The 25,688-nt window shown below is 37.4% G+C and overlaps 2 protein-coding genes across 2 annotated transcripts in view; both read left to right on the forward strand.

Annotated features, from left to right (window-relative positions):
• The first annotated feature begins 2,924 nt into the window (after positions 1–2,924).
• LOC114479639 (ETS domain-containing transcription factor ERF-like) lies at positions 2,925–22,708 on the forward strand. Its single transcript, XM_028473414.1, has 5 exons — positions 2,925–3,018; positions 18,613–18,841; positions 19,685–19,774; positions 21,789–21,817; positions 22,461–22,708. The coding sequence occupies exons 1-5, from the start codon at positions 2,925–2,927 to the stop codon at positions 22,706–22,708; spliced, it is 690 nt and encodes a 229-aa protein (XP_028329215.1).
• Positions 22,709–24,055: 1,347 nt separating this feature from the next.
• LOC114479154 (DNA ligase 1-like) overlaps positions 24,056–25,688 on the forward strand; it is an 83,909-nt gene continuing 82,276 nt past the window's right edge. The window contains exons 1-2 of the mRNA XM_028472679.1: positions 24,056–24,228; positions 25,421–25,483. Coding sequence (XP_028328480.1) covers positions 24,212–24,228; positions 25,421–25,483 — 80 coding nt within the window. The 5' untranslated portion in view covers positions 24,056–24,211. The remainder of the gene's footprint in view (positions 24,229–25,420; positions 25,484–25,688) is intronic.

Consider the following 25,688-nt stretch of genomic DNA (forward strand, 5'->3'; position numbering starts at 1 on the left):
ATGGGAAGTATTGTTGTGCAGCATCATTTCATCAGCTGAAAATCATCGTCGTCTCTTGAAAATTTGAAGGTCAGCGCCGCTTTCAGTCACCGCAGACGCATGGAAATCCTATTAAGCAATATTAACTTTTAATATTGCAGATAGAGCTTTATGAACTTTACTGAATTAACTCAATTTTTTACCAGTAGAGGCTCATTTTAGATTGGTTTGACCATTCTCTTCGATGTCCTCACAAAATAAATCAAGTAGGCTATTGTACAGTATGTAATTTAAGTAAGATTCTTCTTATGTTTGAAGGTTCAGAAGTCAGTGAAGAGCTCAGAAATATGAAAACATGGCTAAAACACAGTGAGATTGAGCCATTGTGTGTAATGCATGCTTGCGTTATCTACCATGAAGGTAAAAATATGGTAGGTGAGTTCATCTGCAATCAGTGACATTTCATCTGAAGCCGCCAGAACAAAGAGACTTGATGAGTTCTTCTACAGAAACATGATATTTAACCATCAAATATAGATATTCATTTTCAGAAAAGTTCATTTAATAGAGTTGTAATACTACTCTAGACCGCTCTCGGTCTTGAGACCACATTATGAAGATCTTGGTCTTGACTTGGTGTCAGACTCATGGACTATGGATTTTCCGTCAAGACCTTCACTGTTAATAAGGAGAAGAACTTAGAATTGTTCTTTATTAATCAATTTTGAAATTTGACTAAAACATTTGCGATTAGCTCATTAATTATCCTGCTTTTCTTGGAAATCTCTTCCAGTCCAGTCCAGTTTAGTCCTCATTCACCTGACAAATAGTGTCAAATTATTCAAATACAAGTTTTCATCAAAGTTTTCATCTACATTTTTTTTTTTTTAAAGTGATAATTACTGGAGGGCTAATGATGGTCACAATTATCCAATAAAATATCTATTTGAAATAACAAAACATGCATTGTTGTCTTTAAAAAGTTTCCACTTCTTGCAGTGTTGACAGCATATACAGACAAAGTTAGAGTAAAAAAAAAAAAAACTGATAATTACCAGACTATGACTTAAAAAAAATCGCATGTTGATGAAAACGATATCAAAATATATTCATATTTTTGTCGACTAATAAAAACGAAACTAGAAATTCATCACACGAGACGACATCCAATCAGAACTCGTGGTCTTGCGCATTGATCGCATCAAATCTGTCTATTTACAAACATTAATACCATTCCATATCATGTTGATCAATGGTAATTGAATCTACAAAAAATGCATTAACTCTTCTGCTTCATATTTTAGTCGTCACCTTTTGTCAACTAAAACCTAAATGTCATTTAGTTGACTAAAACTAGACTATAACTAGACTAGACTAGACTATAACTTTTTTTTTTTTTTTTTACCAAAACTAGAATCATTTTGACTAAAACTAAGTTGCATTTTAGTCAAAAGACTATGACTAAAACTAAATAACATCAACATAACTAACAAATAAACATCATTTTTTCAGACATTGTCAAATGCATTTAAAAGAAAACTACAATTCAAGAGAAAATTATCTTTACCTGTTTAACCTTGTAATTGTTTTAAAAATTGATTTTTTTGTTTTTGTTTTTTTTTTGGTGCCTTCTGGTCTCGGATAGTGCTGTTTTGAGTACATCGCTATCATTTACAGTAGCATTAGGTGGCCACACTGCCTCTGCAGCTAGAACAATGTGTTTACATGGTCTCCCTCAAATGTAATTTAATTTTGAATATTCAATTTACTTAAATTAATAAATATATATATATATATATTTTAAGTTCATATTTTGTCATGGGCTGCACAGTGATGTTGTGGTTGGCACATCGTCCGTGTCACAGAATCTACTTCCGAGGTTCAAGCCCTGAGGTGGACACTTGGGTTCTTTCTGTGGGAAGTTTGCATGTTCTCCTTGTGTTCCTATCAATTCACCTGTACTACTTGTCACACCTACTTCAATGGTGCGATAATAACAAACTGTTTTCTGTTTCGCATGACTTCATTGGTGAAGTGGCATCAAGGAATGGAACTTCTGCTCGAATTCGTTCCGACCTCGGAACCGAGAAATCTTATGATAGACAAAGGCAGATGTTCATGAGGCACCGTTATCCGGACAACTTTTGGCACAGATGTTATCTGTATTTATTAAGCAATCACAACCAAAGAATATGAACTAGGTAGAGAGTTGAAGCGTGCAGCATGAAGTCGCCATAGGATGGATGTTCTTACGCGATATCCAAGTATCTAGATCATTCAGAAAAAACAGGGAACAATTACTCAAAACAGCCCAAAAAACAAACCAATTTCAGTCAAGTAACAGTACTTCTACTCAAGTAGAAGTACTGTTACTTGACTAGTCTTTACAGCTTTAATTATAACACTTGTACCATATTGCTATAGCTAGTGGACAAAAGAAATACTGTATCAATTAACCCAGGGCTGAACATCCTGTTCTGAATTTATGAAACGCTGACAGACAGACTGGTACTGATGGACGGTGGTTTGTCCTGAAGGTGAAGCAAAATTAAAAGTACGTCGTCATGAGTGATTATGTGCTGTCTCACCTGTACGGACAAACCCGTTCTCTCACACTCTGTCTGCTTCGACGCTGTCAGTCAATATTGCACCACCGAAGAATAAAAAAAAGCAGACTTGCTAAAGCCTTGATCCCTCTTACTTCTAACAGGATTTGACCCTTAAGACGTGGAGCATGACCCTCATCTGCTGCAATACCATCATCCTGTTTAACATAGACTCTACATAGGCTATTGTCCCACTGCCTCACACATACTGGATATCTTGGAAAAGTCCACACGAGCCTGGATCTCAAGGAACTCATGATGTAACTCAGTTTCACGTAAACGGATGGATCCTCTTACATTTGAATATTGGGGAACAACTGCTCCTGGTGGCACAAAAGAATGGATAAGGAGAAGATGGGTGAGAGAGAGAGGGAGGAGGAGGATGATGATGGGGAGTCTGCTGTGTTTGTGGTGGTGTCGGGGTTAACTCACTGTGAGAGGATGATACGATTGAGTGAGTGAGAAAGACGGAGATGAAGGCGGAAAGAGAAGGGCAGGCAGGATGAGGGGATGCTGGGGATGAAGGAGGAGAGAGATTGAGCAGGAGGCTAAGCGCCAGATTAAACTCTGGGGTCGTCAGATGTAAAACAAACAGTCCTTTTAGCAGGGATCAAATCCAGACTAAGCCCCCACCCACCCCTCCTCCCCCCCGACTCCCCCATCCTCCACCTCATCCTCTTCATCTATACACACACACACACACACACACACTGGCAGAATTCAGCACTGGGGAGATAATACCGTGCAATGAAGTAGAGGAGACAGAAAGAGAGGATGACATTCTCAGAGCCCATTGTGCTCTGCTACCTAAATTGCCCCTCATGGACTGAGTAGTCCTATTATACTCTGACAGAAATCCTTCATTATATATTTGTTGTTGTTTTTTTTTCTTTCTTTGCCCTCCCTGTTGTACTTTCTCTATTGACAAAGTGCAAAAACAATAAAATCATTCAGGCTATACGAAGACACCTTCCCTCATCCAATTCCGTCTTTATCTCACATCTTTAGGTGTGATATTCCCCCGACGACGCCCCAATATTCACTCAATATTCCCCTCGTTTGTTTAAACGTCTCTCGCTGTCCTCTTCTGGTCGTCCGCCTAGAGTTCCATCAATCAAGAGGCTCAATTTCCAGCCTGTCAGCTTTTATACTCACCACGAGGCCTCTTTTTTGTTTGGTGTGTGTGTGTGTGTGTGTGTGTGTGTGTGTGTGTGTGTGTGTGTGTGTGTGTGTACCAATAAATGTCAGTTTAACTCTGCCCGTTGAAGCAGTCGCTGTGTTTTCTTCGCCGTCTTTGCTTGTCCGTCTTTGTTAGGACTAATGGCGGCAGTGATTGTGTGGGTGGTTTCCTTTTTTTTTTTTTTTAAGTTAACAAAACAATGTCGTCACAAGGTCTTTTTCAAGGTTGTGCCTATTTTCATTATCTTTAGCCATTCAGGAAGAGAAAAAAAGCACTAATTCAGGACAAAATTTGCCTTATAACTCCTTATTTGTTGATAGAATATGATCCAGTCTATAGAGCTCTGAATGAAGGGAGAAGTGGAAGCAGGCGAACAGAAGCATGACTTAAGAAGTTGCTTATTTTTAATATACGAGTATTATATAAAAGTCAGACATTTCTCATGACCATTAGGCCGAATTTCAAGCGTGACTGTCTCTGCATATTGAAATAGGAAACACAATGTTTGAGATGTAATAAGAGGTAGGGGTGTGCATTGCCCTGAATCTGACGATACCATATATCCCGATATATCTCGACACTAAACCATACAATATATATCACGATATATTGTGATGTCAATCACACACCTTTACAGTTCAGTCAGGATCACTTTAGTCAATTAGCTTTATTTAGCATGCATTTTAATTTGGCCGTAAGGCTCTGTTCTGGGACCTCTGATCTTTCCAGCAGCTGTGTAGAAAGCCTGAAGCGAAGGGAGCTCCCATTCGCTTTTCAATGAGCTACATGGAGAGGCATAAGCAGAGAGAGCGGTCAGCAGGCTCCCCTGGAACAGAAGCAGAGATGTCTAGATGGCATCAAAAGACTGTGTTTTATTAGACAGAAGAGGAGGAGCTGGGGTGGGGTGGATTGCGAGGCTTTTGCAGACGAAATGTGCGGAAGTAGGCGTGTTGCCGTCGTTTAAATGCAGCGCTGAGACCAACTCTAACCAATGGGCTGGACTAGCTTGACTTCCATGCCTGCATGAACTAATGCAATGCTCAATTTTATTTCATTTTTTTTTTTAGACTTGCGAGAACAAGTATACGCTAACTGACTACAATTCAAGTTGTAGTGATATGTTTATCAAATGGTCAAATCACATTTCTCAAAAAAGTAACCACATACATCTATAAAACTGCCCAGTATGTTTTATAAAAATAAAGTGAAATCAACTTCCAAGCTAAAATGCATTGAGGAATGAGATAGTTTAAACAATTCCTAGACATTTCAGGCGACCCCCATTTTGACCCCACGTTGGGTCACAACCCGAAGTTTGAAAGACGCTGATTTAATGGATTAGGAATCTCCTTCATGTAGTTTGACACACTGGAGGGCCCCCCAGAAAGCATTTTGCATGTTATAGAAAACGCTCTGGTGCAGCATCATGTGTGAAAGGTGATGCTTGTGCATTACTTTAATTTTTCAACAACAGTTTGAAAAATACATGAAACAAGGGATATTCAATTACTTTTCATACCTGCAGAGATATTAGGAAAGCATTGAATACATGTGATTGATGTCTTTATTTCAAACATGTAAAAATGATAACATTTGATAACATTGATTTGATCCACAAACACTAAAACCTCTCAATTTACATGAAAATGTCTTCTCTTACTTCTAGAGCAACTCAACAAATGACGGTCTGGCAGAAATGCTACAATTTGCTGTGACTTTACAGTTTTATAATCTAAAACTTCTGGTTGCCTAGCAACCTACGTGGTGCAATTTGAGTGCTCAGTTCAGCCAACTGTTGGTCGCCACAAAACAGCTATACAGCCTGTAACCAACATTTATTTTTAATTCCTCTCATTTCTTCCCTGTGTGGAGAGATATCAGGTTGTTATTCGAGCATTTCAGTTTATTTATTGAAGTTATCAGCATATTATGAAAGCTATAATCAATAATCAAGTGTTATGTTACCGTTTTCTCACAGAGAAAGCTTTTAGTAAATAGCTGAAGTTTTCATCTTTGGAAAAAATCATTACCGCAGTGGTTCCAAACTTTTTCTGCTGTGCTCCCCTTTGAAGAATGAAACATTCTCAGGGTCCCCCATCGAGACAGGATTTATTTAAAAAAAATGGGTAAAAAGAGTGTCATTTTTAAATAAATAAACAAACAAAAATGAAATGTTCTTCTACAAATCTCATAAATATAACACATAATTTACGAGAACATATTTTAGAACGTTGGTGCAGCTGGAAACTGTGGCCCACCAAGTGAACACTTCCCCATCATTCACTCACACCAAGACAACATTTGAATCAGGTAAATAAAAGGTTACTATTTTAAGTAGCATGCAGTCAAATTACAGTATGTTTGAATGCAACACGTCCCATTAAAAACAATTCAAGCTCAAATAATTTTTGACTTATTTTAGGTATTTAGAGTAGTTATCAATAATAATCTCATGATTTAGATCATTTACACCAATGCATTCACAAACAGTGAATTTAGACTACGAGACACATGCAATATGAAAAGTACGACAATCGACAACAGTTGATGTTTCTTCTACTGAGCTTAAAATAAATCAAGAAACAAAAAAAAAACAAATAGCTTTCTTTAATCTATAGAATATTGGAGAACTTGTGGCTCAACACATTCAGTTAATCTCAAGCTGGTTTATAGATTTTTTTTCCCATCAGCATTCCTGGTGCGCAGTAATAGACTAAAGCATGCAAAAGCATGCAAAAAAAAATATAAAATAAAATAAATGAATTGTATGGGTGCAAAATAAGAAAAGGAAGAATTTCACCCAATTCTAAGTGTAGCGTGCTCTGTGTGTGTGTTCATGCTTGTGCACAGTGTCTATGCATGAATGAGTGTCTGTGTTTGGTTTCAGGCTTTTTGTATGTGACCCAGAGTCCCCAGGCTGCTAAAAGCTCAACATTCAACTCAATTAGTGGCATGCATAATTGATAGCTGTCTGGGAGAGTATTTGTATTTACACTGGAATTAAAAGCCTCCGGTGTCAGCTATCAACATCTCAGGGACGATAAGTGTATGTGTGTGAGAGAGAGTGCGTAGCGTACCATGGAAGAATGTATCTGGATGTCAGAGCGTTAGAAGCCCAAAAGTGAATTGACTATGTCTCTTTTCAGCTGAGGACAAAACAAAATCATGGATGATCCACCTCCAAACACAGAAGCCCAACACTTTGTTTAAGTTAAGCCAGACAAGGGCAACTGCTGGCCGGGGGGGCCACATGTGGCCCTTTGTTTAATTTTGCACTTGAAATGACTAAAAAACCAATTCACAAAATTACCTCCTAAGAAACTTGCACAATTACAAAAAATTCCACAAAAATGCACAACTTTACTCAAAAAACATATACATAACAAAAAATAACTGAAAAAAAAAAAAAACCACACAAGAACAAAAATATCAAACGCAAACAGAAAAGCACAAATTCACTCATAACATAAAGAACAACAACAAAAATGCACAGAATGAAAAATATATACAAAGCAATAACAAACATACACAAAATAACTTCTGAAATGTAGAAAATTATTTTTTTTAAAAAGACAAACACCCTAGAACACACAAAATGAGAGAAATAATATGGAAAATGACAACAAAAAAAAAACACAAAACAACAACAAAAAATAACAACAACGTGCCGACCAAACACTTTATTGTTCCTTCTGTTAATTTTCAGATTGGCTTTCTGTGGCCCTCGGATCAAACAATCCTCTTTTTGTGGACCCCGCTGTGATCAAAGCTGCCCATCTCTGGGTTAAGCACTGCAGGCTTTCATTGTAACCCAGTTCTCTCTTAAACTACCTTAAACTAAAACTTTCTCTTTGCATTAGAAACTCTTAAAAAATACCAAAATGCTAACGTACTTCATCTTTTGGGAGATGCCCTTTGCTTTTTTGCCACAAGCCAGAAATAGATGTTCATAATGCATCATTATTTCTTTGTAGCACATTCTGTTTCCTTGGCAACGAGTTGTCAAAGTTACACTTTTTGGTCAAGACCTTTTGCTTGAGCACATTTTCAAAAAAAAAAAAAAAAACAATGCATCTTGTTACTGCTCACAAGATCTACAGTTCCATGTATTTTCCAACCTGTAAATCATCTCTGAGCGAATATCACTGTAACACCTGAAGCTGAACGACATGATCATTATTATCCATCATCAAGAACAAATACACAACTATATAGACCTTGTTTATGTAACTGTATGTTCTGTAGTGTGTGTAGGTCAGTCAGTACATGCTTAGTTTGTCTCCCTGTGTGTGTTTCTGTAATTACAGGTGTGCAGATGATGCTGTGTGCCAGTGGGTCTCCCTGTTGCTAGGTTGTGTGTGTGTGTGTGTGTGTGTGTGTGTGTGTAATGTCTGTGCATACAATCGCAGTGGGATCATCTTGTGTTTTCGTTTATCTTGTTAGTGTCTTCATTAGTTGTGTTGCACTTGGTGTTAGTTTTGTTGAGACTATTTTCTATTTACATTGGGTATAAAAAGTCTACACACCCCTGTTCAAATGCCAGGTTTTTGTGATGTAAAAAAAAAACTGACTCCAAGATAAATTATTTCACAACTTTTTTCCACCTTTAATATGACCTTTAACCTGTACAATGCAATTGAAAACAAACTGAAACCTTTCAGGGAGGTGAAGTAAAAATAAAAAACTGAGAGAACGAGGCTGCAAAAGTGTGCACACCCTCTTATAACTGGGGACGGGGCTGTGTTTGGATTTAACCATGTACATTCAAATTCATGTTAAATTTGAGTCAGTAGACACCTGTCACAATTTAAAGTTCAGCTGTTCTAGTAGGCTTTTCCTCACATTTTTGTAGCCACATCATCCAGCACAAGCCATGGTCTGCAGAGAGCTTCTAAAGCATCAGAAGGCTCTCATTGTTCAAAGATATCAGTCAGGTGAAGGGTACAAAAGCATTTCCAAGGAATTAAATATAACATGGAACACAGTGAAGAAAGTCATCATCAAGTGGAGAAAATATAGCACAACAGTGACTTTACCAAGAACAGGGCGTCCATCCAAAATTGATGACAAGACCAGAAGAAAACTGGTGAGGGAGGCTGCCAAGAGGCTGACAGCCTCCTTGAAGGAGCTGCAGGAATTTCTGGCCATGTGACAACAATCTCCCGTCTTCTTCATTTGTCTGAGCTATGGGGTAGGGTGGCAAGACAGAAGCCTTATCTTACGAAGTAAAACATCCAAGCCTGGCTTCACTTTGCAAAAACACATTTGAAGTCTCCCAAACGCATGTGGGAAAATGTGTTATGGTCCGATGAAACTAAGGTTGAACTTTTTGACCACAATTCCAAAAGGTATATTTGGCGAAAAAACACCACTGCTCATCACCAAAAGAACACCATACCTACAGTGAAGCATGGTGGTGGCAGCATCATGCTTTGGGGCTGTTTTTCTTCAGCTGGAAGTGGGGCCTTTGTCAAGGTGGAGGGAATTATGAACAGTTCCAAATACCAGGCAGTGTTGGCACAAAACCTTCGGGTTCTGTTAGAAAGCTGAAGATGAAGAGGAACTTTATCTTTCAACACGACAATGGCCCTAAGCACACAGCCAAATAAACAAAACAATGGCTTCAACAGAATAAGATTGAGGTTTTGGAATGGCCCAGCCAGAGTCCAGACCTGAATCTGATTGAACATCTGTGGGGTGATCTGAGGAGGGCAATGCACAGGAGATGCCCTCACAATCAGAAATTGGTTAAAGGTTTCAAACTAGAGACGCCAAAAACAGACAGAAAAATTGGTAAAAAGGGTTTAAAGTGCACTACAGTATATTGGAACAATTGGTTTAAACTGGCAAATAATGGGCATGACAAATCATGAATGTGGTTAAATTGGTGAAAATGAGCATGAAAAATGGTGAAAAGAGGTTAAAGGTGACAATAATGGGTCAACATATGTGACATTGGGTGGGTAAAGTGGTGGAAAGGGTTTATAAGTGGTTCAAATGTCTTGAAAGTAGAAAAAAAACATGCAGAAAGGCTTTGAAATTTGATAGAGAAGTGGCATAAATGGAAGTGATGTAGCAAAAATGAGCAAAGATATGGCAGGAAAAAGTGATGAAAATAGGTTAAAATATGGCAATGTTTGGTGTAGTTGCAGAAAAAGGGCTAAAATAATTGAAAATGGGGTCAAATTGTAAAAAAAAAAGGGATTTGATGACCCCTTCTCAATGTCTCGTCACCCCAAATGAGGTCCTGACCCCAAGGTTCAGAATTCCTGATCTAAAGTACTAAAGACACAATCTAAATGTATGCAATGAAGTAAGATTAATCTCTCCGTTAATTGAACAACCCACTCTACTTCATCGTAAATCACTGTCATCCTATGATAAACTTGTACATTCAGTTTGCACACAACCTATCAGTGTATGACAAGTGCTGACAGCCTCAGGACTGACGAGGCAGCTGGACATTGGCTTTGAGATGATCGTGTCACCTCCACCTCCCCCTCCTCCTCCTCCTCCTCCTCCTCCTCCCTCTCCCACGCAGCCTCCTGAGCCTGTGAGGCAGAGTATTGAGCCGCACGTTGACCTTGGCCAAAGTCACTGCTCTCAAGTGAAAAGTACCTTTAGAGGAATAAAGTGTGGCTCTGGTATTGAGTTCATCGTCAGCTCTTTGATTCAGTGAAGAGAAGAGACAACCTCAAGTCACCTTCACACAACTCAATCATATCAGTCGCTGTCACTTCAGCTCTAATACGCTCTGTTTCTGAGGTGGAGGAAGAGCTCCTTCACCTGTGAGCTCACAGCTTATTTTCTTTTTCTTCACCCTTCCTCCAGCCTCTGACCGTATGTGCTCACACCTGTAATAATTCTCATCTCAAATAAAGTTTTTTTTTTTTTCTAGAGTTGGCCTTTTGCACTCTTTGGGAGTGTGCAGCTGCTGACCAGGAATCATATTTGCAGTTTATTTTATTCCAAGAGTTAATCTGAATTGGATACGAGAAAATTTAAATTGCAAATACAAAAGCCACTGCATTTAAAAAAAAAATGTATTGTATACTAGTTTCCAAACCCCTCATCAATAATTCAGCTTGTTTTTTTTATTTTTATATGACTCTGCTTTTGGTATTAAAATACTTTATTGGTCTTAGTTATTTAGTCAAGGAAAATTTCCCTTAAATAATAAAGCATATAAACACTAGATAACGCAAGCTGGATTCACCAGCGTAGCTCAACGGCGGCCATTTTACCTCTGACAACTTCTGACGCGCTCTACGGTAGCTGTTGACGAATTTATTAACGGTTTGCTTTATTACAAATCTTATGATACATAGGTATGACATAGGATGCTTGTACGTGTTGAAATTGACGCTTGCCGTTTGAAAATTGAGCAAATTAGGTTTATTTAGATAGCACATGCACCATTGACATCGATGTAATGAGCGGTGCCAGCTGTCTGAGGTAAGATGGCCGCCACGTTGCTACGTTGCTCCCCATTGTCTAACAGTGCGGGTAAGTCATCTAGTGTTTATATATATCTATGGTGGTTTGCCTCCAGGCTAGGCCCCGCCCAACAAAATACGTCACAATGTTTACAAACAATCAAAGGGTCTATTGGGATAGAGGACTAGTATGGTAGCAGATTAGGGCCAATTTTGACGGAGAAACAAATTTTGGGCAAATCAAGAATGAAGTTGAAATTTCAGGATCAAAGTTGAAATTTTGGGATTAAAATTGAAATTTTGAGATTAAATTCAAAATTTCGAAAATGAACTCAAAATACAATATTGTGATAAAAGTCGAAGGTGCGCACGGTGGATTAGTGGTTAGCACGTCCGCCTCACAGCAAGAAGGTCCTGGGTTCAAGCCCTGGGGTGGACTTGGGTCCTTTCTGTGTGGAGTTTGCGTGTTCTCCCCGTGCTGCGTGGGTTTCCTCCGGGTACTCCGGCTTCCTCCCACAATCCAAAAACATGACTAAGGTTGATTGGAGTCTCTAAATTGCCCATAGGAGTGAATGAGAGAGTGAATGGTTGTCTGTGTCTGTGTTGCCCTGTGATGGACTGGCGCCCTGTCCAGGGTGTACCCCCGCCCAGCGCCCTATGAGGTTGGCACCGGCAGACCCCCGCGACCCTGTTAACGGGAATAAGCGGGTATGAAGATGGATGGATGGATGAAAGTCGAAGGTTTGCTAATAAAGACAAATCTACAGAATCTGACGAGATATGCCTAAAATTATTTTCCTCATCAAAATTTGACCTAATCCGCTTCCTTAGATTAGTCAAAATGTTGAGATTAAAGTTGAAATTTTGAGAAAAAATTTGAAATTTTGAGAAAAAATTTGAAATTTTGAGAAAAAAGTTGAAATATAATGTTAAAGTCGAAATTGCAAAAATGAACTCCAAATACAATATTGTGATAAAAGTTGAAGGTTTGCTATTAAAATCAAATCTACAAAAGTGGACTATAGCAGATTGACTATACAACAAGTCTCAGTCATCAAAACTGGCCCTAATCTGTTTCCGTACAGCTCTTTAACAGCCATAAACTAAACTTGACTGGTTTTTTCTTCTTCTTCAACGTCCTTAAAGAGATTACAACGCCTGGTTTATGAGCTAAAGAAGAAATAATCTTTTTGTTACTAAAACCAACTTTGAAGTATAGTTTAACGCAGGGATGTCCAATTCCGGTCCTCGAGGGCCACTATCCAGCATGTTTTAGATGTTTCCCTCTTCCAACACACCTGATTCAAATGATTAGGATCGTTATCAGGCTTCTGCAGAGCTGAATGAGGAGTTGATCATTTGAATCAGGTGTGTTGGAAGAGGGAAACATCTAAAACATGCTGGATAGTGGCCCTCGAGGACCGGAATTGGACACCCCTGGTTTAACGCATTCATCGATACACGGCATTTTGTAGACGGCCCTCGTCAGCTTCCGTAGATTTGACTTATTATTAAACCTTCGACTTTTATCACAATATTGTATTTTGAGTTCATTTAATTTCAACTTTATTCTGAAAATTTCAACTTTATTCTTGACATTTCGACTTTATTCTTGATTTGCCCAAAATGATTTCCTCCATCAGAATTGGCCCTAATCCTCTTCCGTACTCAAAATATTTGACACCCCTAAATGAAATTTAACCAACAAACTGTTAAAAGAAATTTCAGTCGTCATCAGCCCAATTAGTTTGAACTCAGGGTCTGTGAGGGAGGGAGTTTCAGTGCAGAGAGCTTTGGGTGGGTGGGTGGGTGGGTGGGGGTGCAGGGGTGGATGAGAGAGAGTGTATGGTTACGGGGGCAAGATGTGATCGAGGGTTTAAGGATTCGGCCCATCCATCCTTTAGTTCATCCCAGACTAGACAAGGGCCAGCAGACGCGCTGATCATCACCACCACCACCACCACCACCTGGAGCAGCAGTGTTTTCTACTCCTGCTCTGACTGAGGTAACATGAACGACTGAAATATTCTTTCACCAAGCTGGAGTCTTTCATGATGTCTCCTATCGTTGTTGTTTTTTATTTCTTAAACTGATTAATTAAAAAACTGACCTTAAACTGCTCTTCTTTCAAAAAGGCTTTCTTATGCTCGCCGATTTTGAGATATTATATTATTTCTTGAGAGATGTTAATTTTGACCTAAAAGTTAGATTTAATTTTAGTCATGTTTTTTTTTTTTTTTTTTTACTTAAATACAATGTATTTTTAATCTACATTTAGGACTATTTGCGTCATAGTCTAGCTTTAGTCAACTAAATGACATTAAGATTTTAGTCGACTAAATCTGATACAGATATAGTCGTCTATAACAGTGATTCTCAACTGGTGGGTCGGGACCCAAAAGTGGGTCGCGAACCTGTGCTGGGTGGGTCACGGACAGCTGGCCAAAAATAAATACTATGTATCTCTCACGTTTTTTTTTTTTAACAGGCATGCTGTGAAATGCGTGTTGCATAAGAAAATGTATAGATTTAAAAAAAAAAATATTACATGTGTGTTTTCAACAGCTGTTTTTGAAAAATTAAGTTTGGTTGGTTGAATTCTAAGAAAAAGTGGTCACGAATTAAGGACAGTGACAAAATCTGGGTCCCGGGGTGAGACCAGTTGAGAACCCCTGGTCTAAAATATACAGGATATGCTTTTTTTTTTTACAGATTCAATTACCATTATTGATCCACCGTTATTAATCAGACCGATTTGATGTGATCAATGTTAAATACCACATGATCACATGACTTCTGATTGGATTTTGTCTCATGGAAGAAAAAAAATACAGTTTGAGTTTATTAGTCTAAGAAAATAAATAGATTGATGTAGTTTTGTTAAAATTAGTCATAGTCGTTATTACCACTTAAAAGATGAAGTCGACAAACGCTATAACGAAGTTCATGATAAGGGTCCCTTAACTAACGTTAATTAAAGGAATTACTAAGCATTAATTAACTGCTTATTTATGCATTAACTGGTATGTTAGTTAATGCTAGTAAATGCATTATAATGATTATTATAACATGAATTAACAGTTTAATAATAATGTCTTAACTAATGTTATTTAAGGGACCCTTATTGTAAAGTGTCACTAAGTTTTTTACTAGTTAAAATCAACACAGCTTGTGAGTTTAAGTGTAATTCTGGCTGGTTAAACTCAAAGTATCCAGAGGAAAAAAGCAAATATACCTTGAAATTACAGTCACAATATGAAATAAGCTGAGCAAATGTTAGACATAGTGTCACTGTGATCCTGACAGGATGACGTGAAGTTGCAACACTGTCTGTATGTCAACCCTCAAAGGAGCAGACGTGTTTTTGGATGCCTACTGATTACAAAACGTTATAACGTCTTAGAGAATGCTGAAAGGTGAAGAGACCTCATTCAGACGATGGAAAAGTGTTTTATGAAGTACTTCCAAATAGAGATCAGCCCTCAGCCGTCAATTACGGGCCTTTCTGCCAATTTTCAAAGGTCACCGTGGCTCCAAGTGGATGATCTGTGTTTGTGTTCAAAGGATGGAATTATTAAACGCTTTGCCAAGAAAAGTTTCTGCAGGAAAGTGTGCAGTAAATGTTTGATTAGAATGCAAGCAGATTGTCTGCATCGAAAACTCATGATGATCTTGTGCATCAAATATCTAGGATCGTACAAAACTTCAATAATTAGTAATGAAAAATACTTTATATAATAATGTAATATTGCATTCATTATATGCAAGGAAATATGTGTGTGTGTGTGTGTGTGTGTGCGTGTTTCCAGATGCAGTGCAGCTGCATTCCTTCAGGCGGACACTTTTCGCCATCTTATTGGAGCAAAAGTAGGTATACGTGAACATGTGATTTGTCTCGCTGGTATTGCATCGCTGTTGTAACGCTATGATTACAAATTAGCAGTAAACATTAAACTTTAGGTTGTCTATTTCTTGTCCCTGTATTAACGATAAATACATGAAAATCTTGTTTTCACAACGGAATTCTAACATTTGGGAATTTGTGTCCAAAGAAGCATGAGTTATTATTAATTATTATTATTATTATTATTAATGGGATCCACACAAGGTTCCTGCTGCTTAACAGAAGGTTTTCCTTGCCGCCATGATGAATTCATGTTGGGTGTGGGATACATATGTATGTGTATATACGTATATATGCATATGTGTGTATCCATAAAATGAAGAGTCCGTCCCTAAGACTGCTCTACTGTAAAGTGCCTTGAGATACCATTGGTTATGATTTGGCGCTATACAAATAAAGATTGATTGATTGATTGATTGATATTAAGAGCCGTTTCTGTCTATATGCAGACTATGCAGTTGCATACTGGAAAAAAAAAATACAAAATATGAGAATATAGTAAACTACAACCATATATTTTTTAGTTACTGTGTATTCACTGAAATGTTAAAATAAACATTTCCAAATAATGAAAATCTTTTTTTTAATATCTGACCTCTGATGGATTGTTGCTTCTATGTATATTTATCACTAATCTTGCTTGAGTGTTTCATCTTAAGAAGTTTGAGTTAAAAGAGTGGTTGACATGACTGTAGCTTGTTTAGTTTATAACGTGTAACAGATTGTAGCAGTTTGTGGAGCATAGCTAAAGGCTAAACACAGCTCTGGGAGTGACTTTGGTCAATACTTATTCTGCTCCCTTCGTTTCTCTTTGTTTTAAGAATAAATAGAGGTTGATTGAAACATGATTATTCTGATTGAATTGTAACCTAAACTCAAGGATGGTTGCCGTGATCATTAGCTTTATCTGGCAACATTGCTCAGCAAGAGCGTCTAGCATTACAACACGGTGGCATCAGCAGCACTGCAATCTGTCTCTGTTTTTCTGAATATGTTGACAAGTCATGTAGAGTTTGTTTAGAATCATAGGTAAAGATAGATATGTGGTCAGGAATCATAAAAAAAGCAAAAAAAAAAACATTATTTCCAACCTTAACGTTTACCTTTTATCCAATATATTAAACCTAATAAAAATAAATCATAATCAAACATGACAAATTAGTTTTCTTTTATTTTCAACTATGCCATGCCTAACAAAAAAAAAAAAAAAAAAAACATACTATGGGTGGCCTCTAAAAATATTAACCAAAATGACTGAAAAATTAGGAATGTAAGAATAAAAGGCCAAAACGCTGCTCACTTTGTTCTTCTTCTTGTTGTGTACACTAGTTAAAATCCCTACTCCTCTGTTATTTGAGAACGGATCGGGCTGAAATTTGTTAGGTATAATCTACGGATGTGTACGCATCGACACTCGAGCCCGATTTTTGATTTGGGGCCTCAAAAAAAAAAAAAAAACGAAAGTCGATTTCTCATTTGCAAGTCAATTATTATGACGGTACCAAATCATTGGCAAATACTAATACATAAATGGGGCCCATTATCCCGTGCGTGTCACGGGGGCGCTAGGGGGACCCCGTAGACCCCATTTTTAAAATGACTACACCTCCGTTAGTTCTCGGAATGCAGTTTGGCATGAATACTTTACGAATGAATATGATGAGATGCTTGGAGCCCTTTTTTTGAAATGGGGCCCAAATTAATGGGAACATAGTCGTGTGAAATATTGTTTCAAAGGTAATTCAACCGGTAATTATTCACACATTGCATAATTTGATGAGGCGCCCGAGGGCCCGCCCTCTTTTCCTGTACATTCTAAATTTATCGGAACATAGTCGTGCGATATATCGTTTCAAAGGCAATTCAACGTAGATTAAGATTTTATGTTGCACAATTTGATTTGTTTTACTAGGTGGAACCGAGTCTTTTGAGTGAATTCTCAGGAACATGCTATTCGACGCGGAGATGTTTTTTAGATCCAGTGTTAGTAATAATGAGACACTAACACAAAAGAAGGGCTTTCAAAATTAAGAGTCTTTTAATTTAATTAATGATTTTCACTACAATTGTCTACACACTCATCCTTTTGGTTGGCATTTGACACGTAATCGTGAAGTGAGTTTATAGAGACAACCTGAGCTTGAAAAAGCTTTTACTTGTTTTCTCATCATGTCAAAGTGATTACCCCATACAAACAATCACTGTACACTAAAGAGGAAAGATCTCCCTGCACAGCAGCCTGTTTGATTTGATATAATTACATCTGGAGAGCACAATCTAAACAGGGCGTCATTTTTTAATAAGGTGCAACAGCCATTGTTTCAACAGACTGCCTCACAGTAAATGGAGATGCCTAATTTATTCAGTTTGAACATTTCATGTGCTAAGTCAGTAGAGATTTTGTTTGAACAGTGTAATTATTTCGAGTGTTACGCTACGAGAACAAGCAGTGACAAAAAAAAAAAGAACTCGAGCATTCATTCATTTCCTACATCTGCTTATCACGGGTTAGAGGATAGTGTACGGTGTTCTTTATCTGATCAAGCTTCATCACGAGTGGCTAGAGTCAAAGAATTCTGCCTTGAGAACCTTCAGAATCAGCTGTGTAGAAAAAAAGCAACTTTGATCTTTTTTACAGTCGGAAAAGTTTATTTGAACACCTTAGAAATGATTTCATTAAAAACATCCTGGACATAAACAGAACAAAAACAAGTGAATGGTACCATTCAACATGAAATTAATGTTTTTTTAATCCTTCTCATTTTGGATGTTCCCAGGTGAGCATAAGCATTAGCATCAGCATTTAACTATTGTTTGATTTTTTATAAAGAATGCACCAATCAGCACTAACAAACAGCCTCTAAAGCAAACTTTACATACAGTATATCTCTTTTAATTTATTAACTGTGTTTTCAAACCATAACAATTGACTGAGGAGCAGAAAGATTCTTTATCTATGTCTGTATTGCACTGTTATACTGAACTTCTGCATCGTATAGACAGTTTCTACACAAATATTCCATATTAATATTTGGCCGAGGTGGGAAATCAGTCATTGTCATTGGTTTATTATGACCAATATCTAGGTGAATTCATCCATTTATAAGGTTTTTCTCTACTTTCTCTCTGGTTCTTTTAATTGAACAGCCTGAGAACACATGACAAGAGTAATACTATTTCTTAACTTGATTTATTACGCTAAGAAAAGCTGTGCCATTTCGAACACAGCCTGTGTCTATTGTGTCTTGGGTGTGGTCAAGGCATGTTTTTAAATCAATCAGAGACCCCATAAAGACAGATAACAAAGGATCAAAGACGGAACAATGCAATCTTCTCATGTGAGTGTAGATCTACCTAAACCTGTGGAGCAATCATCTTCTCATGTGAGGAGATGTGAATGCATGTGAGACTTGTAGTCTCCTCTAATACCTAAACATACAATTGAATTATAAAGAAATCAAGAAATATCTTTCACATTTCTGACTTTCCATCATTCTTCTGAAGCAGTGCTGTTTCCTGACTGGGCCTACAAGCCAGCATGGTCACCTGGATCCAGACAAGTGCAGTTGTGGCACTTTCTGCTGGAACTACTTGGCCGGGGTGAAGGTGGTGCCATCAGCTGGGGAGGAGAATGGGGTGAATTCATCATCAGGGACCCCGAGAGGCTGGCCAGGCTTTGGGGAGAGAGGAAGGGCAAACCACACATGAACTACGACAAGCTCAGCCGAGCTCTCAGGTACAAGAAACACAATGGCAAATAGCACACTCGGTACTATGTCCGACAACCTCAATGAGTATATACTGTCTACTATATACTATAAGTATGGTTAGGAGGATTAGGATGATGACGGTTCCCACTCAAGTATACCTCCAAGTTTCCCAGGATACATTTTGAACCAACAATGACAAAAACCTGAAGCACACTGAGGCTGAATATCCTTTGAAAGTTCTAGAAGCATTTTAAGCAAGAAACTGACCAAGTGGAATGTCAAAATCTGGTCATTTGATTCATAAAATTTGCAGGAGATTTTCGAAGACCGGCTATTGTTCTACTGACAAAACTTCCGGTTAACTTCAGACTAAGAGCCCTATTTACAAAAGCGTTAAAAACTAATGGAAGACATGAAGAAATGCTTTTGTGTTGAAAAGGGAACGTTTGACTTTTATCTTGAAGCTACATTGGGACAATTTTACATTCTGCTCGCAATGCATCGTGGGGTGGTATGAGTATGAATAGTGTGAACCACCGTGCACACTCCAAAAATGTCCCAATGTAGCATATATCGGGGTATTTCTTGCATACTCAATCTTTCCATAGTATCTAACATGAACGCACTACATACTAATTTTGACGTCAGACATAGCATGAGCAGTACGTTAGTATGCAATTTCAAACACAGCCAAAGACTGACACTGACAGGGATGCAACAACAGCAGCTCGAACTGTGAATCTGTCTGCATCACGTCATCTGGAAACCAGTGGAATCAATCAAACCTCAGACACAACCATCCGACATGAAAATACACCCAAAGGAGTTTATCTAACACAGAAAACCTTTTTTTTTTTTTTAACTTCCAGATACTACTACAACAAACACATCCTGCACAAGACCAAAGGCAAACGCTTCACCTACAAGTTCAACTTCAGCAAACTAATCCTAGTCAACTACCCAGGATTCCCATCATCACCTCACAGCCATCAGGTCATCACCAGCTCACTGCAAAGTACACCATTGTGGATAAAACAATAGACATGTATCCAATGTTCACTTTGTCCATCACTGCTCTGGGGTTTACCCAAAAACATGAGTTTTAATCCTCATCAGAAAGTGCGATTGAATGCTATAATCCTGAGTCTAACAGATTGATAAGGATGTTAAGTAAAAACTTTCCACCATTTTTGTGAAACCAATCAACTGACACATTATATAATCTGCAAGAAAATCAGCATATCTCAGTTAAAGCATGCTCATCAGCCAGTAAAGGCTGAGGGTATCATTATTAAAACATTAGCATGCATAATCTTAGCACATTCAGATATTTGTACATTTTAGAAGTATAGGATCTCCTATCTCACGATTCATGTTCAGAAAATGAGGAACTTATGTTCTTCCTCACCACATCCATCCTTAAACGTCCTGCTGCTCCTCCTGTTTTGCACGCACACTGACTGTCTGACAGGCTGCCGAAGGACCAAGTTCTCCATTTTCACCATCCTATCATCTCACCCTCCATCCATCTACACCCCAGCTGGTCCACAACTCTCCCTTTTCCTTCCCTCTCCACGCTGCTGAGAGTGGCCTCCCTCTGACAGGGTCGGCCATGGACAGAGGTAACGTCAGTCAAACTCTTTATTAAATCACTGCTCATAATTATGTTAATTGTTGAATGATTTGCAAATCACAGTGATGCATTTTTCACCTTTAGTTTCTTATTACTTCCATTATTTTCATTTTAAAAGCCCCACATGGGACAAGTGTTGCGAATTAGCATGTGTTAAAACACTTAAACAATACATCTGGTTTGTAGAATTGAATTGTCATCAAATAAGTAACGCATTTTTCAAAACTTAAACTAAAAAACGAGCAAACAAACAAAACCAAACAGTAGAAATCATCTGTTTAACCTCCATCAGCCTCTTTCTGGTTAAATTTGTGGGTTTTTTTCACCTTCTCCCCAAACATCTCAAAACAATGTGAATTTGCGGTTAATTTGCCATTCATTGCCAAACATTCAATTCATTGAAATTAATTCCATTTTACATTCATTTTCTATACTCACTCACTAATGCTGGAGTCTTTTCAAGCTGACACCCTGCACAGGACATGACAGAATGGCTGCGCTAAGCTAAGCGACACATGTACACATTTAAAAGCACACCTTCACTTCTAAATATAAACATTGGACTTTTGGAATAAAAACCAAAATAAAAACAGCGGGACTAACTCCATAAAAATATATGTTGGTAAATCTCAAAAGATTTTTGAGAAGAAAAAAAAGGCGTCATTGGAGATGATTTAAATTAGATTTACATGGAGACAAAGATGTACTGCTTCATCATCATGCCTTATAGTAGTGGTTACCAAACTTTTTGTACCCTTCTTGTACGTCTCGTACCCTTTCAGACAATTAACCTGAAGCCATGTACCCCCTTAAAAAACATAATAATCTAATGTCATAAACAATGTAGCCCTACACTGAATTTTACCTAATAATAATAATAATAACTACATTATTTGCATTTCTCCCATGTCACACTGCATTACCTTATCATTGGCACTAGCTAGCGTTAGCATTAGCATTAGCCTAGCAATAGCATTTACCTAGCATCATCATTGACATTAGCATAGCAATAACATTAACCTCGCAATAGCATTATCCTAGCATTAATACTGACCTAGTATTAGCTTTAACCTAGCATTATCATTAGCCTAGCAATAGTATTAACTTAGCAGTAGCATTAACCTAGCATTAGTTAGCAATAGCAATAACCTTTTCATGTTATATATATTGGTCATTGTTTCTCACATTTTATTTTATTTAAGTACTTGTTATTTTAGCCTTGTAAGAGGACTTGGCAACGAAAAACTATTCTGATTCCTAGCGTTAGCATTAACGTTAACTGCTGAATTTATATTCTACTTTCCAATGTTGTCAGTGTTATAAAATTTTTATTCACGTACCCCCTATGACAATTTACGTACCTCTGGGGGTACCCGTACCCTACTTTGGGAACCTAGGCCTTATATGATATATTAGAATATTACAGGTGTAGGTTTCAAGCTATTATGAAATGTTTCTACAAAAAGTCACACAGATAACCAATAATGCAAACCACTATGTTCTCACCAATCATCTGTTTATTAATTCATATGTGATTAGATTCACAGATTTAGGTCACTTTAAAATAATGCCAAATTATGTTTAGGATTAGGCTACAGTATCTTCATTACGGCATAAAAATGCTATGTAAATATGATCTGAGATGTAATGATGTGTTGATTTAGAAAATGTGGATTCCTTATTCATTTTCAGAAATGTCATGTGAATCAATATGCACGAATGTATGTGTACGCATATATAAAAATGGACTTTTGTGTGTGCAAAATAAATTGAATTGAACTCAACATGTAAACTCTACACCCAAAAGTTGCAGTTTCACTCTACGATTTGAAGCAATTGGACCTTATTAATGAAAAAAACTAGATATTTAATGCAATTATATTTAAAAGGCAACAAATACAACATTGTCTTTTCATAACTCTTTGAAGCTTGATATAACTCAGCTGAATATGTTCACAGTAGAGACTTCTATGCATTCTGGGATTGATGATCCTCCACCTCTACTCCAACAGCGGCCCTTCCTCTTCATCACCATTACCTTGGCCTCCCCAAACCACTGCTGATGCCTCAGGCTCTTCACCGGCCTTTTCCTTTCATCTCCACACCAGCACGAGCAGGATTCAGCATGAGAGAGTCCAGGGAGTCCACCATCAGCACCATCAGCAGCAGTAGCTGGGATCTGAACCGTCGCATCAGTCAGAGCTTGTTTGGAGGAGCGAAGCAGACAGAAATGCAAACGGAGAAGGAAAAGTGTGGTTAGGAGATGATCAGAGACATAGGGAAGAGATGTATGGAATGTGTTTGTGGAATCTGCTCAGCAGCAGCTTCTTCAGCCTTTTTCCTTTCAGTAATTTATTTATTTTTTCTTAAAACTTTGTATTTATTCTAGGATTTAAATGTCTATAAGGATTGTAAACAATGACCAACATATAAATAAATAAAAGTGTGAACTTGCCTTCATCTGTTTGACATGTCCAGACCTTTCTCTTTATGCTTTTCCTACTCCAAACAGTAGGGGGCAGTAGCCTTGTTACCACCCCACATATTCAACTTAGAGCGGCACAGTTTTCCCGGCAGTTCCAATGCAAAGAAGAGAGAAGTGCAATGAGGAGGTACCACTCGGTCTGAAAACCTGATCCAAACATTATTAACTCATTTTAACTAAAAGTCAATGCATTAAGTTCACGTTTTTTTTTTTGGCCCAACTATGCCACTCAACCAAAAATACCAAGTGGGTGGCATCTTGGCAAATAAGTTGCCACATTCTGAAAATGCAAATAAATAAATAATAGCTGCTTTAGCTTGATGAGAAGCCTTTATTATAATACAGACCTACTGACCAAAATGGGTCAACAAGTGACACGTAAACACTATTTTCTTTGTTTCTATGATTTTTCTGTAACTCAGTCTTGAAAGATGCTGAATGATGCCTTTGATCTGTCATTTCTGAAACTGTGTCATTTTCAACAACTTAATATGAATAAAAACAAGACTATTGTGTTAAATGTGCATATACGTGATAAAACTGCATATTTACCTTACTTTACAAACATAGCATCAGCCCTCTTGTCTGTTTCACAATGCTGCGAGAAGTTCACAAAAGCTCACCCAAAATGTTTATTGATAGTAATAATAATAATAATAATAATAATAATAATAACACATTTTATTTGAATCCAAGCTCTTTTCTTGGCACCACAAAATGATAACTATCAAGAAACAATAGAAAAACAAAACATGCATAAGTACTGAACTTAAATCCTTATTTTTTCTGTATTTTTAATTTTTTTTTATTTATTTATGCTCTCAGCATTATTATTATTATTATTATTATTATTATTATTATTATTATTATTATTATTATTATTATTATTATTATTATTATTATTATTATTATTATTATTATTTCTTTACTATAATAAAATTCATTTATTTGTATGGAAAGTGAAGTAATGCCTTACATATTTGGACCCGTCTAAAAAAATGTGTAAATATTTCAGTTTAATATTCCCTTCAATAATGAAAAAGTATTTTCCATGTTTCACACCACCACCATCAGTGTTTCCAAATCAAAATCATGTAAGATCATCTTCTCATTTGACGATCTCTTGGTGACTCGTCATTTTGCCGCCGTTTTTTTTCCCGTGTTGTTGTGTTCCTGTAGCGCGGGAGTTATCTGCTGTGACTGTGTGAAACCTGAGCTATCACTCACCGTTTGTTCTCATCCACTCTGTAATAAGTGAAAGAACATCAAAACGGTACCATGCAGCGGAGCATTGCGTAAGTACATGCTAGCTACTTGGCTAAAGCTTCTAGTTGTCTCGTCCTTTGAAGTTACGCTTGAACAAAGTGAGTAAATAAACAAAAATGAAGACGTTATATCGTATAGCATGCCCGTGTGACATGTTCAATCTTAGTTCCACTTTAAGTGAATACATGTTTTGGTGAGAGTTTTAGTATTTCTGCTCTACGAGCGTGAAGTTGCTACTAAACTATACAACTTTCCCCCTGGTGTTTTAGTTCAGATAGTTACTGGTTTAATTGATGACTCTTACACGTCGTTGGTTGCAACAACATGCTTTTAATATTGAATTATTAAGCTTAACTGTTTCCTGAAATGCAATTTTTTTTTGTTTTCTTTTTGCAGTTGATAGCATATTGAATTCACTGTCATGAACGCATGCTGTCAAAGTAGTGTTGCTACTGCGTTTATATGTACAGGAAGTTTAATCTAAAGTTGACCTAACTGCTATAGTGAGTCTGTAGAAAAGATTTATATTAAAGTTTATAAATCCTCTTTTTTTTACTGGTATATGCTGTTTTTTTTTGTGTGCCGTGGCTATTGATACGGAAACGTACAGTCTATTAATAGGCAGCGCCCCTCATTGGCCAGTTTATGTGACGTGATAGGTGCACCACGTGACTTAAAGTTCCGTCAGTTTTATTTTAGCTCATATTTATGTTTTAGCTACCCTGCTAACCTTTTTATTTTAACCCTAACCCAGGAAATACCCTAAAATGTTTTTTTTTTCTTCGTATTTGTATTTTTAAAGGTGAAATTTGCCTTGTTAAATATGTTCAAATGAAAAAAAAACATACATGACAAAAGAGGGATTTGAACCCCCCAGGGGAGCAGAAGGAAGGATCCTTGAGTGCGGCGTCTTAGACCACGTACCCGTAGTCCCAGGGGCTATGGGTACGTTTTTGTATCATTAGACACTTTCATTAATCAAGGCGTGTGTGAAGGGAAGATCATTTACTCATCAATTTTTCCAAAGTCTGGCTTTTCTCGCCAAATTTCCTCAAAAATGCAATTTAATGATCGTTTCTAAGAACATTTGTTGCAGATTTAAGACATTTTTACTCACACAAATCACAAAGAAAGGTTTGAATCATGCCTTTGTACGTTTTGAATTTACTGCACTTGATTTGTGGAAAAAGTAAGTTTTTGTATCTGCATATTTTCCCCCAGGTCTTTTTTTCAACCCAAGACCAAGGACGTTAAGAAGAAAACTTCAGATGAAGCAACTAAAAAGTAAGTTTTTATTATTCTTTGTACCAAATGTAAAATGATTCAACATATCCAAACAAGCTTGTCTTTATTAGGGATGTAGCGATTCACTCAACTCCCGATACGATTCGATTCACGATACTGGGTTCACGATACGATTCTCTCACGATTTATTTTACAAAATGGGACTGTAGACAAATTATGACAGAAAAATATTCCATTATTTTTT

Source organism: Gouania willdenowi, chromosome 17 (assembly GCF_900634775.1).
Source record: "Gouania willdenowi chromosome 17, fGouWil2.1, whole genome shotgun sequence".
Taxonomy (NCBI): Eukaryota; Metazoa; Chordata; class Actinopteri; order Blenniiformes; family Gobiesocidae; genus Gouania; species Gouania willdenowi.